The 18,229-nt window shown below is 37.4% G+C and overlaps 1 protein-coding gene and 1 non-coding gene across 2 annotated transcripts in view; one reads left to right on the forward strand and one right to left on the reverse strand.

The window, feature by feature from the left end:
- Window positions 1–1,525, reverse strand: part of LOC149798421 (galactose-specific lectin nattectin-like) — a 79,813-nt gene extending 78,288 nt beyond the window's left edge. The window contains exon 1 of the mRNA XM_089960599.1: window positions 678–1,525. Coding sequence (XP_089816725.1) covers window positions 678–819 — 142 coding nt within the window. The 5' untranslated portion in view covers window positions 820–1,525. The remainder of the gene's footprint in view (window positions 1–677) is intronic.
- A 5,216-nt stretch (window positions 1,526–6,741) lies between these two features.
- Window positions 6,742–6,814, forward strand: Trnaa-cgc (transfer RNA alanine (anticodon CGC)). The gene has a single exon. It is a non-coding gene; the product is annotated as a tRNA-Ala (tRNA).
- The last annotated feature ends 11,415 nt before the right edge of the window (window positions 6,815–18,229 follow it).

Below are 18,229 nucleotides of genomic sequence, written 5' to 3' on the forward strand. Positions count from 1 at the left end.
ATGTTCAAAATCTTAACTGTTTACTAATACCCACTGGGAATTCAGAGATATCCTTGACGATAATTGTTGCAGGTTTATCTAATCTGTGTCCCACATTATGTAATGTAAATGTGCACAAGAAGTGCAAAACTCACTTCATGAATTAACAGTAATATTCATATCACTGAACTGATCAAAGAATTTCCGAATGATTTCCATGCGATCTTTCAGGCTACCGTTCGAGATGACCAATGGAAACATGAGGAAAAGAAGTATTTTTAAATGTCATTAAGAAAACAAAATGCAATACGAGGTTCTCCTATTTGAGACTTACTGAAGGTATCGTTGGAGATTATCATTAGAAACAAAAGGAAAATAAGAATTTTCAAATTGCATTAAGAAAAGATAATGCAATACCATGATGTCCTATTTAAGACTTACTGCATGAATTGCTTCCGGGTTTTATCATTTCTGGGGCTCCTTCCGTAAAGAAAAAATAACGGAAACAAAACCAAAACCAAGAAGTAACTGAAAGATCAAATAGTACTATAGCTAGAATACCAATATACACGAGTAATATAATTCATGCAACTGGAAGCAAGTTTGCTAATATGTGGTGAGTAGATAATATATTTCCTGTTAGCTCCAATCGTTACAAAAATTGACTGTATCTTTTACATTTTACAAGGAAATTTTACCTTTTGTTCTTTTCGTCATCTTAATCTTGGCAACTTTGCATTCATCCTCTTTGTCCAATATAGATAGCACTTGCCATGTATATCCTGTCCATTCAAGTAGTGAAGTTGGCCAAATATAGGAGAACTGAATATTAGAAAACATTTCGAGTCTTACTCGGTAAAGTTAGGAAGGTAGCCCTTTTAAAATATGGGTTTGGTGTTTTAAAATGTTGGTTCTCTAAGAAGTTTGAAATTGAGACTTCCAAATGTCTCTGTTGTCAAATAACTGAGGTGATTAATTCTTACTTTTGACTTATTTTCTTTCTCGCTCACTTCATCATGAGTCCAGGCTGTAGATATGTCAAAGGTACCTCTTTAAAAATACTATTTTGTACAAAGTCAATTCATTTTCTGGTCGCTAAGGCTCTGATTAACCTATCTACCACATATGCGATTGTATCAAAGTATGTCGAAAGTATTAAACGTGTTCCTTGTCCAATATATACTTGACGTTTTGGTTGTAAAACCCCTTCCACGCATCAAACGTTATCTATTCCGGATTTTATCCTTTTTGTCTCTGAAAGCTTCCTTTTACGTTTGTATTATTTTAACACATGCATAGTTTGAAACCATAGCTTACACTGTCAAATTGTATTTGCAGCCATATTTGCATGGTCGTAATTATGTTTGTCATCAATATTTGTTAGCCTCTGGTCATTCACTTGACTAGAATAGACCCTTCGGTGGGGAAATCGTATTCTAGCTTGTTAAAGTAATGTGTACATAAAGTTTGGTTAACAAGTCAATCAGTTCAGTGTGACTTGTTTTCTTTCTTGTTGTGTGGTTCAAGTTGTTACCACGATAGCAAAATACTTATATTATCTACTATACTTTGATAATGAGACTTTATATATCTTACATACTTTCATTTGTGAATCATTCAAAACTGAATAAAACTCCCGGCGAATGGTTTGCGCTTGACGAATTCAAGTCTCATTAGGCGTTGTAAACAAGCTCACAAAGCATTCACCTACAACTGCTAAATGAATAGGCATCAATCTGCAACATTTTTCCGATGTCAGGTTTGTCATTCCTGTATATATATAGGCCTATACAGAGACAGAGAGAGAGATATTCTGAAATCACGAAAAATATCAATCTAAAATAAACTTTTATTAAAATGGTATTTATCGATTACATGATGAATGTTTAAAATCTGATCCTCTTTGTTCAATTTAGCTGCTATTAAATAAGACAAACCCTGTTTCAAGCATCACCTTCAATGCAATGCAGAAGAAAAAAGACTTCTTTTAAGTTGTTGTGGACAATAAATATATATTGAATGCAACGGCATCTGTGTGTATGTGTTTGTGAGAGAGAGAGAGAGAGAAAGAGGGAAAGAGATGACACAATAACTTGCAGACATAATGTTGAGCTTGAGCCTTCTCTTCTTTCTTTTGATCGTCAGATAATATTCTTGGTGGAGTCTTTATCTGTAACAGATTTAAACAATACTTTAAAACAATTCTCAATCTGGAAAGAAGAGATCTCGTTATTCAATGTTAACACGTTGTACACGAAATGCTGAACAAAGTAGTTGGTATGATAAATAAGCTTTGCGCAGGTATTAATTACAGCAGGACTTGAAAGAGGATGTTACCTACAAAAGCAATCCGTTATGACCTAATCGGATCTAGTCAATGAACAGTGTTTATAATAACATAGCATCTTAAAATCTTAGTTGAAAATAGTAAAATGCATGCTTTCGGATGGTTGATTCACGACAAAAACACTTGGAACTTAACAATGATGTAGTTGTTCTATTGATTGATGAAATGAGCTGCATTCCTCTTCTGTCAACTAAAATCCAAACCAAATTCACAGATCGGACGGCTAGGAGAAAAGGCATATCAATCACCCTCGTGTGTGTGTGTGTGTGTGTGTGTGTGTGTGTGTGTTTGTGTGTGTACAGTAATCGTTCTAAGCTAGATCATGACAGACAAATGGAAATATGATATTTGCCAAGGTACAAACTATGATAATATTTCACTGGTATATTTTGGGTGGGTGTTTGTGATGGAAGTTTTAGTATTTGGTAGAAGAGGGTTCAAGTGTTTGGATTTTGATTCGCAATGTAAGGGAAGACAACACTGACAAGACGCGACATTGTTTATTATTTCTTTTACGAAAAAGGTCATTACTTGAGTAATGACATAATATGGTCTTTTCGATAAAACATCTACAAATGTAATTACGTCCTTGACGCATGACGCAGCTCCACACGTTTCCCGTGAAACGCACCTTTTCGATTAGCCACAATCTCGGAATGTTGAGATGACAAATGAAGACTTCATTTCAATCTTTATAGAGCTGATGTGTCGCTTTAGTATGCAGCATGAAAGGACGGGGAGTTTTCTGTGCAATCTGCCTACCGATGGCAAAAATCTAGTTCACTAAACACATTTAGCTTTTTATATTTTTATGATTCGTCATATCATAGATGCATACTATATCAATGTTGATTTCAAAGGAACTTTATTAGTATTCAAATAATGTAAATCTCTTCTTTTCGGAAAAGATTTTTAAAACAAATGTTACTATAAGTTCAAACGTATTATTTGATATACGCTCTCAGGCTGTATCCTCTTTTTATTTAATGACATGAGAAGTCGAACATTTGATGTGTTAATTGAATATTTCGTACATTAATTGGTTATTTATTATGTTTGTTAAAAAAAGGTTCCCATTGCCGTATTTGATAAATATATTCGTCTCGCAAGTCATGTAACTAAGCTAACAGTTTCGTATAAAATAGACCTAAAGACTGCGTTGGATAGCGGAAAGATTACAGTCCGCACCCTCCTTGATTTGTCTGCAGCATTTGACACAATAGACCATGATATATTACTTCACCGTCTCCAGCATGTATTCGGCATTCATGATATAAAGACCATCTGGGCTAACACAAGTTCGAAGTTTCTTAGCAGGTTACTTACATCAGTAAGTTTCAATTATTCAGCTATCATATCGATGAAGATAAATTTGTTTGGAACATACACCTACGTGTACCCGCATAAAAAGTTCAAAGGTAAAATGTTTCCATTAAAATGCTGCATGCATGGAATTAGCACCCAAGAGCTGTTTTTGATGCCCATGAATATTAATGAGGTGGAATCATTGAGAAACCACAGCGCACGATCATGTCTGATCTTGGAAATAATGTATTGCAATTCACCGTGTTGTAGAAGAAGATGAAGATACTTAAGGTTTTCTTTAAGTAGATTTAGAATGCATAAACTCTCCCGTGGCAACTTTATTTTCCGAAGCCAATTTAGAGGTTTAATCAAGTACTACGCAAGTCACATGGATGTTTCGTAAACTGCTGTCAAGATGTCAAGGAGCGACGGAGCAGAATATGGTGTACCATGGATAATGTGTTTATTAAATCGATCCAGGTTTTTTCGAAATGTCCTGACAACAGCTTTCATCGGTCTCGGACATGATTACGGCCGATGATAACATTCGTGCTTTTAGTACATCCACTCAGTGCTGGATCTTTGACACAGATGACTCTGATACATGATGTGGCTAAAAAGTGCGTGATCACTGTCACGTTACTGGCGCGTACAGATGAGCCTCACACAGCGCACACAGCGCATGAGAATTCTCGTGGCACTCCATAACCTTCGAAGTTTGATCTCCACATAATCATGCGATAATCGTACGAGTATTAATCGATACAATAAGTGATTTCCACCAATTATGGATGAATACATTCTGGATGGAGATAAAACGTGACCCCTTCGTTGTTAAAAAAACACAGGTTGTCCGGATGCATTCGTAATTGACATGGTCATAGTGAAAATACTGTTAAAATTATTTACCGTATAATAAATCAATCGAGAAAGTTGTATGGTTATTAAAGAGGCAGATGCCTTTTTTGGACAGAACTTATAAATCATTCAGCTCGAACCACTGCGGGTATCCTAAGACCATTCGGAGATCCAGCATTTAATGAGTAAACTATTCGTGTTGCTGATGTTCACCGGAGCATCTCCCTCCTTAACGGAATCTGAGGACAACTGACGTAGTGTAAAATCAAGAATCGACTTGAATGTATTTTCGACTTTGCAGTCTACAGGATATCCCCCAGCGAGCGTAATTTCGGTCTTTACCGTGCTATCCCGTGCTGTAATTCGGCTTAATTTTAATTTTACTCCAATTGTGGTTGTTTGTGGTGAAACGTCGACGTATTTCGTTAGCGATATCGTGAGTGTCGCGAATGAGTTGGAGTCGATGCCGCATCGGAAACGTTAATAAGTGCGCTCAAGTTGTGAAAGTTGTGATCAACTCGATTTCGTACTCAGTCTCGTCGTCAAGGAAATCGGGGTCACGTAACGCACCGTAAAATTATCGCTGGTGACCTGGTTGGATTTTAAGAGCAGAGTTGTGTTGATCACAGACATGGTTGGTAAATAATAAAGCTGTGGATAATAATGTGAACCTTAGACAGTTAACCATATGTTTTGGGAGATTCAGATGGAAGTTGTGTAGGAGTTATCAGCCTCATATATGGGCTTGGTGTTAATCTTGCTGCCCTTGGCAAAGCTTGCAAGGTGTTCTACCAGAATCATCCCGTCGGGTTCTTTTGTCATAATCACATCCCGTTTGTTCTGTTTCTCAGTCTCAGCGAATATGCCCTCCGTATATTTAAGTGTTTCTTTAAAATATGGTAACGTTTCTTTGCAAGCAGTAATCATAAACCGTTAACTTGATGTATCAATATACACTATAATATGGAATATACTCGGTAAAAGATAAATACATATCGAAACAAACATATTTAGAGCTGGGTAAGGTAAATTTGAACCCGTTGTGGATCGCTGCTGCTTACTATTATCTTTACAGGTACAGTCCAAGTGGGCCACATGGTCGCTACGGCGTACAAATACTTTGAGGAGATCGATCTCAAGCCAACCCCTGACATTTTGGGTGTTTTGATTCAGATTAATCAGCTATTTGATTATGTTCGTATGATTTATTTTCTAGATGTATAGCTCTAGTTACAAAGTCAGACTCACCTGCCAGTATGAGATTAGTCAATGTTTAGTACAAAGAGAAAGAAAATTAAGTTTACTTGAATTGGTGTCGAAACGGATACCTCTGATACATTGTCCAATCACTGTAAGCATTGCTAAGCGGGACTTGGCATCGGCTTTAGTAAAGTCGATGCATCACCGTTAATGTATTGTAAGTTAGAAAACGCATTTTAAATTTTATCATTTCAAACATATATGGCATTAACTAGTACCGCCGAAATTAGTGACTAAAATTATAACGCTTTATTAGGAAGTGATCTGAAGAAAACATTATGAATCTATTCCGATTTGCACTATGGCAAATAGTATTTCAAAAATCAATATAATCTGACAGTATTGTAAAGATTAAACAACTTGACTCAAGTGAATCTTTATGCTTGAAACAATTTGTCCTGCAATGTCTCCCTGTTTGAATTATATTAAAGATTTTGAGCTTGCCAATATCTATCTATCTATCTATCAGTCTATATATATATATATATAGAGAGAGAGAGAGAGAGAGAGAGAGAGAGAGAGAGATATCGTCACAGTGATGTTATATTTAGCGCATACATAATTCATTAATTTCGTATTAGGTTTCGTAACACTAGGATGATCTTGCACAGTAGCCACTGCACCTTCTTTGAATTGTCAAAATGTACGAAAATCATTCAGAAACCACCTGCCCCAAAACCATATTACATCGTAATGAGTGCGTATTCAACTTTAGCAGAACGTTCGCCGTCAAATTAATTAATAGATTAAACTTCCTTCATGAATATTAGGTGTGAATCTCTTGCGAATAATGTTCTCAATGTTCTACCGTCATTAATAAAATATTACATTTCAAAACGAAATAGTATATGTTCATTTGTATTTCATCATTTATTTTAGATTTCTCTATTATGTACACACATACACGCACGGATCAAAACGTGATGGATGTGCCCCCGTCCGTATCTATTCGAGCTGTGTTTTTGGTTTGCATTGTTCTGACTAAACTGACCGATCCGGTGGCCTAGTGGTTAGAGCGTCCGCCTCGCATGCGGGAGGTCGTGGGTTCGATCCCCGGTCGAGTCATACCAAAGACTTACAAAAATGGTACAAACAGCTGCTCAGCATTAAGAGGTTAGTGTTAGGACTGGTTGGCCTGGTGTCAGAATAATGTGACTGGGTGGGATACCAGTGCTAGACATGACTATAAACTGTCACACTGCAGACATCGTAGCAATAAGACTGAAAAATTGTTAAAGCTACGTCGAAAATCCATATCACACACACAAACACACACACACACTGAATAAACTAAGAAAAGGGAGACGAACCATACCAGTACTGCCACCACATAAATATGTATGTGTTAACTTCCTGGGTTTTGTTTAATCCATGGACAACGAACACTCAAAAGTGATACCACATTGTAACTACATTCCACAAGCTTTATCTTGTCCTATATCACTGGCTTCTAGTTATCATATCCGGTTGCAAGTCATTGCTTTAGAAGACCTATGTCCATAAGCGTATCTAACATGTCAAGTAATTGCTCAGCATTTTATTTTTAACGTTTTAACATTGAATACAAAGATCCTCAAATAGCTAGAAGGTAAGTATTTAGGAATTTCTTATCTAAGACAGCTACTACCTTTTGACAAGAACAATATTGGCTGCGCTGCGAACAGAGGAATGTGATTGTCGTGTGGGTTATCTCTCTAGACTCTTCAACATCAAATTACATGAAACTCCTTCTGACTGTCGGTTGATGTGCCTGTTCGTCTGCCTGTCTGTCGGTTTTATGCACACACTACTAATAACTATCATCTAATATAAATTCGATCAATGACGCAAACCCTTCATTTTGTATGGACAGAAATATAAACAGTATAACAGTGTCGGAGTGTTTAGAGAGCAATATAACTCAGAGTAGTACTGAGTGAAAGATGCCAATTTCATCTGACATATAGTATTTCACATATGAATGTCGACCGATCAGGTGGACTAAGTGATACGAGCGGTCTCCTTTGATGTGGAAGGTTACGAGTTCGAACCACAGCCGAGTCTTATTAAAGACTTTTACAAATGGTATTATCAGCTGCCTCGTCTGGCGCTCAGCATTAAAAGGCTAGTGTTAGTCCTGATCGGCCCGGTGTCAGGATTGTGTGCCTTGGTGGGGCTTGATGCTACGTGTGAATGGCATGATGCCCCAATGCTAGACATCACTATAAACTGCCATACTGCAAACAACAATGGCGGTATGACAAACATTGTTAAAGCTAAAAATCTAAATCGCACACACATTTGAATGTCTATTTCAAAATAAATGATTAGCAAATAATTACACACTGTATCCCCATCGCTGATATCAGATATGACATACATGCATGGAATGATCGAATATCAGTTTTGTTCAGAAAAGCTGTCGCACCAATTCGGTTATGATTTAGTTCAAGGTCACACGTTGCGGGTGGCTGTCTAAGAATCGAATTACTCCGCATAAGAATCTGTCTTGCAATTCTAAAACTTTTCTGTTGAGCTGTTAATATACTTGCCGCATGCTGGATACGCGTTTACCGCTGTTATCTTCTTGTTGTTTGTTGTTGTTGTTTTGGTTTTTTTTCTTGCTGGAAAGTGTAACACTGAATTACTGAAATACCCTCCAACAATATTTGGCAAGCAAACTCCACTACAGTTCCTGCAGAACATTTAAAACAACGCAAATATAGATTTTTTATATAAATCTGAATTTTTTCCTAATATGACAAGAGGTTGCAATGCACATGATTTGTTTAAGCCATTGTTCCTGAAAGGATGCCATATAGAAAATGCCATCTTCTATTATTTCTATGTGAAGCTTTAAAAATTCTAAAGGTTGTTTTTCATTTGTTAGTGACTCTTCATACTAGTAATGCCATATCCATTTCCTACCATATTATCAAAAGTAGACGCTCATCTTTAATCCTTACAGTCTTAACAAAATATATAAAATAGTGGCCTATTTCAATGAGTAGTCCAGGTCAGTAATTTTATTGTAGTCTATTAAATAATCTCAATGGTCGGTGTTCTTATCTCAGGAAAATTTGTTAATGTAAGTTTTAATCTCTGTTCTATCGAACGGTTCATCAAGTTCTTATTTAAATTCAAAATCCATTAAGAAATGTTTTCACCCCTTAGTTGTTTCAAAACAGTTGGTAATCTGGACTCCATCTTTTAAACATATTTTCTTTTCCTCTCTCTCTCTCTCTCTCTCTCTCTCTCTCTCTCTCTCTCTCTCACACACACACACACACACACACACACACACACACACACACACAGAGACAAGAAAGTAGTACGAGATGAGCTTATGTTCCTAGCTACACGACTTGTCTTCATGGTAAGAAAGGGTAGCTTGAACATACAGTTGTACAGCAGCTATCATTAAAATATCCCTGTGTTAACTTCCTGGTATGATTATCATATGACCCATCGACAAATTATCCATGGGGTTTGTTGGGGGGTGGGTGGTGTGTTTTATTCTGTTTTCGTTTCATCAAAGGTTTCAAAACGTTCTAGACCTGTAAATACCTATTCAGTGGCAATGCATAAAGAAGGTATTTGTAAGAGTGTATTACATGTCGAAACGATTGGTCAGCATTTCATTTACAACGTGTAGGCAGTGAATACAACGTTCACTATCTTTCCAGATGGTAACATTTTAGGAATGTCTCATCTACGATTGTGACAAGATTTTAACAAGATGAATGTTGGCTGCGACATGGATAGCAGCATGTGATTTTTTTTTTATATTATCTTTGCACGCTCTAAAACTGTAATTTTGCATGAGACTCTCTCTCTCTCTCTCTCTCTCTCATGCATATTAATATCTAACAATTTCATTCGACACAAACTTTTTTGCCATTTAGTCGCTGTTTAATTTTATGACAACTTAACAAAAGAATAAGTATTGTTTAATAGAAATTCATAAACTTAAGAAATCCCTTTTCTGTAAACTGTGGAGATAACAAGATCAAAAGAAAGACATTAATGTTATTTAACACATATTTCACATTTCTATGCCAGCTTCACTAAAACGACCAATGAATATATTCTTACTTTGTTTATAGTACCAAACAGTTTCCCGGGATTAGCAATTTAATAATTTCGTTTAATATTTGAATCATTGATAAGAGAGGCGCGGTTGCCCAGTGGTTAGTGTGCTGGACTTACAACAGAAAGGGTGCGGGCTCCAATCAGACCAGCCTGAGACAGCTACCTTGGTGTGGCCTAGGGCAATGCACTTCACTCCTATTCAAACTTAGTAGCCTAGTTTTGTTGCTGTGCCGTAAAGCACCAAACCAAACGAGGATTGGATATGTTATCTCACACCATCTCCATAATTATAATCTCCATTCCACAATCTGATTAAGACCAGATCTCCACGTTCCTACGTGAAGATCTGACTGCAACCGCTTAGGATAATGTTCTGGCGACTATTGAATCAGAAAGCGAATGAAATCGTTCGACACATATTGATGGTGTTCAGCCACACTCGGCAGTCTCCCAATTCCGAAGATGCGAGACATCGACTGGTTGGCTAATGCATGATTATGATAATAACCTAGGTCACAAGAACACGACCCCTAATCGGTCTGTCAAATTGTCACGTATGACAGTGGAGATCTGATTTAAATCAGATTGCAGAGATATCATACATATATGTCCTCTTAAGGTAGCCCTTGTCGAAAATCTGTTATATGCGGAACAACTTGTATCGGTTGTGTTTGTAACTAAAGCCACAATTGTTATGGGTGGCTAAGTTGGAATAATTCCGCATGAACAACTGATTGCGATTCCGCAAAGTAATCAATTTTCAGGTAAAATGTTCACATTCTTGAACCAAATTTCTGTTGATTCTTTTTACAAATCTGAGTTCTGTTTGAATCGCATTTACTGCTGTCATATCCACACATTTTGTTTGGTATTGGCTCAAACGGGGCTTGAAGTTTTACTGATTTTCACTACTTATGGCAGAGTGACAATATAAAAATAAATAAATAGATTAACGTCATGAAAAATTTGGAATGCAGATATTTTATTTACTCAGTTTTTCCTTCATCTTAGGAGTATAAAATATTTATTTTGGTGAATGCTTTGTAATTTATTGATGTGCGTTGCTAGAAAGCATCTTACTGGTCGTCTCTTCTTATTGAAAGGGCGGAGGGGATACGAGACCTTGATGAAAAATTAGTGATTAATGAGTCTTATTTAACTGTATGGAGATGTTCTAACTATATACAACATTGCTCCTCGCTCGTCAATATTCTTACCTTTGCTTGCTTCAGCAACCTATTATTTTTTATAAATAGTCATCAGTGATGGGTGTCATACAGACGCGTTCAATAAGACGCCGATAATGAAAGATTTCCCTTATTTGCCATGACATAATATGAAGATTGAGCTAAATGCACCATTACTTAAACTCCACATATTCATAGCCGATTTTCTTGAAGTGCTTTTTTTAATACATACTCATATTGCATTTTATCGAAGGAAACTCAAAGAGTCCATCTTCATCACTCAAACCTTGCTTTCTTTACGGTATCATTGGAATAAAAGGTACGAATTTCTTTAAAATGTACTAATGAAATGGCTATTTTAATTTTTTTCCCCAAAAAGTCCACATTACATTAAAGCTTCAATTTCATTAAACTGTGTGAACGTGCTTTCCTTTTAATGTGAGTATATGTTTAGGCAATCTGGATTTGTGACTTCGAATGTTGTTTCTAACTAAAGACAGGATAAAACAGTCCTCTACCGATACGTTGCCATTATTTTTCCTTTACAAATGTATTTATGTGAGGAAGACACATTAGATCGACTTTGATAACACAGTAGTATTTAACTGAGACAAGTAAAAGTTTAATGTGGGTTTTGTTTCATGGTATAGTTAGGTTTGAGGAGTAAGGTCCTGGTATAGAAACATATTGTTTTTCAATTGATCGGTCAGATGTGTTAGAAAATGAACAAATATTGAAAAAGCTCTGACGTGACTATGATTCTGCTTTAATATTATATGCATATTACCAAAGAAATACGTCAAGAATTATAAATATGAAAATGTAAAATATCGTACATTTAGTCCAGAGAAAGCCGTGGAGCCACCTATGTTTTTTTCTTTATTCGTTGGAGGGTTGGAGTGTTTCTGACATCAGCCTGTGTCAAAGTATTATGTGTTCATTAAAAAATGTCGCATTTTAATGCATTTCTGCACAGTTCTGGAGCTTTGACACATGTTTCCGAAACTCGTATGCACTGGTTTTACTGATCACATTGTTTTCCTATTAACTTTTTCCTTTTCCTAAATGTTTTCTGTCCTCTGACCTTTCCATCACTTCAACAGTTTACTACACTGTTTCTTTTCTCCCGTGCACAAACAAAACAAATACATCAAATTTAAATGAATATTTTAAACTTTTCAGTTCAATAATTGCATAAATGAAAACAAATCACGATGGATGTTGTTGTGTGGTTTAACGCCATTTTTCAGCACACGATAGCCTATGCCTGGCGGCCAGTATTAATGGTGGAGGAAGAACTCGGGAAACCCCGGGAAGAACTACCGTCCCACAAGAGGCTACTGGCAAGCTTTCTCACATACCCACATTAGCCGAATCCTAGACTCGAACCCACAGAGGTGAGATGGCAGTGATCCGTAACGGAGAGCGCTTTAGACCACTCGGCCACTCGGGGCCACTAGTCACGATGGTGGAATGGCACAAAGTATGAATAATTGTATAATTGATATGCAAATAGCAAGGCGGGTCAAGGAAAAATAAATTACTAGACCATTAATATCTGAGTGTATTTAGTTTGATAAATTTAGAAAATATTTCTATACCGATTTATGTATCACTCAGAACAAATATATTGTCACAAACAAATATATTGCTAGACCAGCTAGAAGTGAGATTGATCATGTTAATGTACTTCACTAACATAGAACCTACATAGTAGAATGACTTTGCTTGATATTCCCGTCCTTTATGTGCCATATCCATCATCTACACACACAAAATTGGTAAAACTGCATGTTTTCAGCTAGTATCATTACTACATAATACGCAGTCAAAACTGTGATAGAAAATGAATCCTCACATCAGAAGAATACAGAAATGAATTACAATACATTACGAACATTGCACACGATATTAGACGCAGTAGTCATTTGAGGCTATATTTGATTGCTAAAGCCACTCTGTGTCTGGCACAAGTAATTGAATTATCTCATTTTATACAGCCTACTAGGCTTAGCAATATCATTTCATAATTAATTGTTAATGATGTTTGATAAATGATATTCGCAACGATTTGTGTTTTTTAAAGACATTTTAATTTAACACAATCTAAAATGTCTAAGGAATGTAGTGGCTTTTGCTAGTATATACGTTTTGTTCGCACCAAAAAATGTGCTGACTTTCAATTTCTAACTAGTTTTCATTGCTTTCTTGTATATCTGAATTTTTGGCTTTCATGATGTTCGAATTTGTAAATGATATATCTCATGTCAATACGCAACGAACAGTTTCATGTGGACAGTCCTCCAAACAAGGCAGGTTTTAAAAATCACTTTCCATTTTTCTGCATTTGTTTGAAATCTTCATTTATTTGTTTTCGTTCTAGTTTGCCTAATCCTTTGTAAAGTACCATTGACAGTATTTATGACAGTAGTCATATGATGTTAAATTTACTTCTAATTCTATATTGTACTAAAAATGGTGCAAAACACACAACAAAAACATACCACTCCGAAGTATTTGCGCAATCATCAAAGGTATCAGTGAGACACTTGTGCACTTCGGTACCAAAGACACAAAGTTTATTATGAAGTGTGGTGGGCTTCATTATATACAACATATACATATTTATGTGAACCAATTTCCAATACCGCAGTTTATCATAAATTTCACATTTCTTCCAATCTAACTAAACTTTGGAATATGGAAATGTTTTGGCCAAAATCTATCGGACGTAATCAATACGTATGCTTTAAACAACGTTCAAATATTTAGTTTAGAATTAAGAGGTGCCAGCCCCTAATTTTGTAAACGAAGTCACTCGTAATTCTTTTCTTTTACGGGAGAGCTCCAAATGTAGCGATGTGATAAATTGATTCGAGATCGAATGCAGAAGAGCCAGAAAGACCAGAGAAGAAAGAGTACATTAAATAAAAATAAGACTTGGATGGAATACTTTGAAGCACAAATTTCTGCTGAAGACAATGTGACATAGCCTGGTGTTGAATTCTAATGTACTCAACGGTAACGTCATCAAGTCTTGTGTTCCAGCTTTCCACTGCAATCGATTGACCCAAGGATGTCGCCGATCAACATCGGATTAATTCGTACACGTGTGAAAAATGGCTGGATTTCCCAATTCGAAGAGGAAATTAAATAACTCAAATGTAATGAACCGTTCATATTATATGATTTTAATAAAATTCAACTATGTTTTGGACAATCATTTTTTTAAAATGCAGTATTATTCAGATGATTTTGCATTATTGCACGTAATGGCGGCATTGTGGCTCTAACTCTTGCGAAACGCAAGTACCATAACGTAATAAAACTAGTACGTCTACCTTGATGCTGCAAATATATCTGGTTTATCCTCATATTTACTAAACAAATTCGAACGTTCCTTCACTTAAACTTGATCCTTAAAATATATCTTGAAATTTTCCGTAAATCATATTTTTGAAACTCTGAAGCTGAAATTAATTTTATGCAAGGTTTGGAATTTTAGATGAAATACAATATGGAACGAGTCGTCTCTGTAACATCGCTGTTGTAGCTGGGAACGAGAGTAGTAAAGTGGGGCGATATAGGGTCTATGGGAATTAGCATTAAAAACACCACTGGGCCTGTATAGGGTCTATGTAAATTTAACATGGACAAAAACCCTGGGCCTGTATAGGGTCTAGGGGAATTAGCATTACAGACCTCCCTGGGCCTGTATAGGGTCTATGTAAATTTAACATTAACCACCCTGGGTCTGTATAGGGTCTATGTAAATTTAACATGGACAAAAACCCCTGGGCCTGTATAGGGTCTATGTAAAATTGAAACAGGGAGGGTCTCTATTGTTTTTTTTTTTTTTTTTGTTTTTTTTTATTGTTTTTTTTTAAAATAAAAATATAAAAAAGGGGTAGGCAATGAAAGTCAAGGTCTTTTCGAGAGACTGGAGTGGCCCTGAAAAGGGCCTGTGGTTTTATGTTAATATTAAGGTATGTTAACATAAAGGGCATCTGTGACTTCTTGTCCTTAGGCTTCGCCTAACTGTAGGACCATATACTAAAACTCTTTTGAGGCATCCTTGCCTCTCCACATAGATCCTACGTATCCATAGGCTGGTGTCTGTCCTATGGACAACTGTCCACTTGGATCGGACATACATTGGTATGTCCGTCCGGAACATCATGGATGATACAAGCGTGGAAGATTGCACGTCGGTCCACATGTTGAGGCGCCGAGAACAGGTGAAGGAATGCAGTGAACTGCATTTATTTATAGGGAGATGAAGGATTGAAACGGATTGAGTTCGTTGACCAATCCAAACACGCGTTACACAATTCAGTCAGCCCACATCCAATCCGAAGAAAGCTGTCTGTGACGTCACGTGGTCTATATAGATTCGCTAGCGCCTGTGCGCAGTCAATTCATGCGACAGTTTTTCAACATGACGGAAACACAGAAAACGATAAATTGGGGTGCACCAACCGTGGAGACTACCCAAGGGAACCCGGACTTAATTTCAGAAGAGGTGAATTGGGATTTTGTGGATTTTCTTACCTCGCAAGAATTTGTTCCGGAACCTTCGTCACCTTCTCCTTCATTACCGCACGTGGAGAATTTTAGACAGAGACAGAAAGAAGAATTGGAGAAATTTATACAACAGCAAAAGGAAGCGGAACAAGCTTTTCTCCTACAGCAACAGCAGCAAGAAGAAGAGGTAAGAAAAAAACAACAACAAGAAGAAGTAGCAGTAGCAAAGAAACAAGGTGTGAAAATCAAACGGTCACGGTACTGTTAGACATTTTAGCGGAGTTAAGAAGTCGGAAACAAATGTATCAGACTTCTTTATTACGACCGAAGAGAATACGACCTTCCCGAGCTAAACACTCCAACCCTGTGACTAAGCCTACCGTACCACCCTTAGTGATTTCAACCAAATCATCATCATCATCAACAGCAGTCCAGAAGTAGGCCTTGGCCGTGGCAAAGTCTTAACACAGTTAAAGTTGATTGCTTAAACTCACCCCTACACCAAAAAAGGCTCTTTTCATGGCCTCCCATGTCTCTCGAAAAGAGATAGACTTTCAATTACCAATAACTCAAAAAAAAAACATTTTGCCCAATAGTACGTGTCTGTGTGTGAGTGTATGTTCTTATTTTAAAATCAAAACCCAAAGACTCTTACGTTTTATAGACTTTCTATTCTGGTACAAATTTTACAATTCAATTCACAATTCACAACAGAGCACTTTAAAAAGTTCATACACTTCTTCTGTCTCATTGTTTAGTCTCTCTGTTTTTTAAATTTCTTCACCGTCACAGTCTTTTCCTCCTCTTCCTCCTCACTTTCTTCCCTTCTTCTTTTCTTCTCCTCTTTCTTTTTCTTCACCTGTCTGCTTTCTTCCTCCTCTTCTTCCTCTTCTTCTTCCTCTGAAGAATCCCTCTCTTCTTCTGACTCCTCTTGTTTCTTTTTTGGGCAATCTGGAGACCAATGTCCTTTTTCTTGACAATGATTACAGGTATCTTGACTTTTGTCTCTTCTAACCCCTTTTTTTTCTTTTTTGACAGTCTGGACACTCTGAAGACCAATGCCCTTTCTTCTGACAGATATAGAAAGTATCTTGACTTTTATCTCGAAAGGAAGGAGAGTAGTCCGACGACTGGTCTGAAGAAAATTTTCTAATGACCCCTCGCAAAGCTCTGATGAAACGTTCGATCTGGGTAGTCTCTTACATTGTTCTGCTCGGTTTGAAAGTGAAATGAATAGTGAAAGGACAAGACACGTACCCTTTTATATACGCTGGTCTGCTATGACTATAAATTAGTCCGTGGTGTTTAAACTTGAGTCATTTGACTTTTTGCTACAAGATGAAACGATCCAATTCATTTGAGAAGAAAGAAGAAGAAAGTAAGAGGCAGAAACGTGACCTATCGCCTTGTACCAAAGCTGAAGTCTTGGCACAAATTCATGCCAGTGATTTTGAAGAGGACATGAGTGAACAGAATCCAAGCCCAGAGAGGCTTCCTCTAAACAAAGTTCACCACCCTTAGTCAACCCTGAAAAGTACTATTCCATTCGAGAGACAGAAAACCGCTCCTCTAGAAAATTTAGAACCACGGCTTACACGTACAGGGTGAAGTTCAAAAATTTCAAGTCCGACGCACCGTTAGAGAAAGCAGAAGGGTTCATCACCGAGATGTGGGATTCTTTGCTCACCGCACTCAAGCGACAATGTCAAGCCAAAGAAGACGATCGCTTGAAACTTTCCATACAACACGACGGCTTGAAATCCCCTGTTTGGATCGAGTTTAGTAGCCCTGCAGAATTGACCCCTTCCAAAGTCATGGACAAAATTCAACACGTACAACAATCCAATGACCAGTTTGACATCACCGACGGAAAAGCCACACTGTTTATGACCCACGTCTCTCCTCCTCAAGGGACCGGACAACGCAAAAAGATGTTATTAGTGAACGACCTTCGCAGCATTAAGCGTAGCCTCGTCCAAATTCACAATTCTCAAGACCAGATGTATTTAGCCAGGGCTATTGTGGTGGGACGAACCTATGCCAACAAGAACGACACGGTAGAATGGAAAAGAGACTGGGAGAACATTCGACAATCGGACCGAGCCAAACAACGAAGTGAAGCAGAACTCCTGTTACAACAAGCCGACCTGTCCACAGACACACCCTGTGGCATTCCTGAGATGCAAACATTGCAAGATATCCTAGCTCCACGCTACACCTTGAAAGTGCACCCTGAAGAAGTGCGTGGGTCTCTGTTGTTTCGAGGCCAAGACTTTAAAGATGGAAAATACATTCACCTCTATCATCACGATGACCATTTCGATACCATTACCAGTATCACCGCATTCATGGGATAGAGTTATCACTGTGAGAAATGTGACTATGGTTATAATAATCGAGAGCAACACAAACATTGTGGATCGAAATGCTCAGGATGTTTGGCCTCTCCACCCTGTCTGAACGAAGGACAAGAACGAGTGTATTGTCCTGCTTGTCTGCGCACTTTTGTCAGTCCTGCCTGTTACCAACAACATCTGAAGACGCAAGGTTCACAGCAGAAATGTGCTTGTCAACAGCTGAGATTGTGCCCTACGTGTGGACAAGGCATACTTACCAATAATGCCAAGGCACACGTATGTTCAGGAAAGAAAAAATGTCACATTTTGCTATAGGAATCTTGATTCATGCTCTTTGACTT

The sequence above is a fragment of the Sinohyriopsis cumingii genome, chromosome 6 (genome assembly GCF_028554795.1).
Source record: "Sinohyriopsis cumingii isolate HCF-2022 chromosome 6, ASM2855479v2, whole genome shotgun sequence".
Classification (NCBI taxonomy): domain Eukaryota; kingdom Metazoa; phylum Mollusca; class Bivalvia; order Unionida; family Unionidae; genus Sinohyriopsis; species Sinohyriopsis cumingii.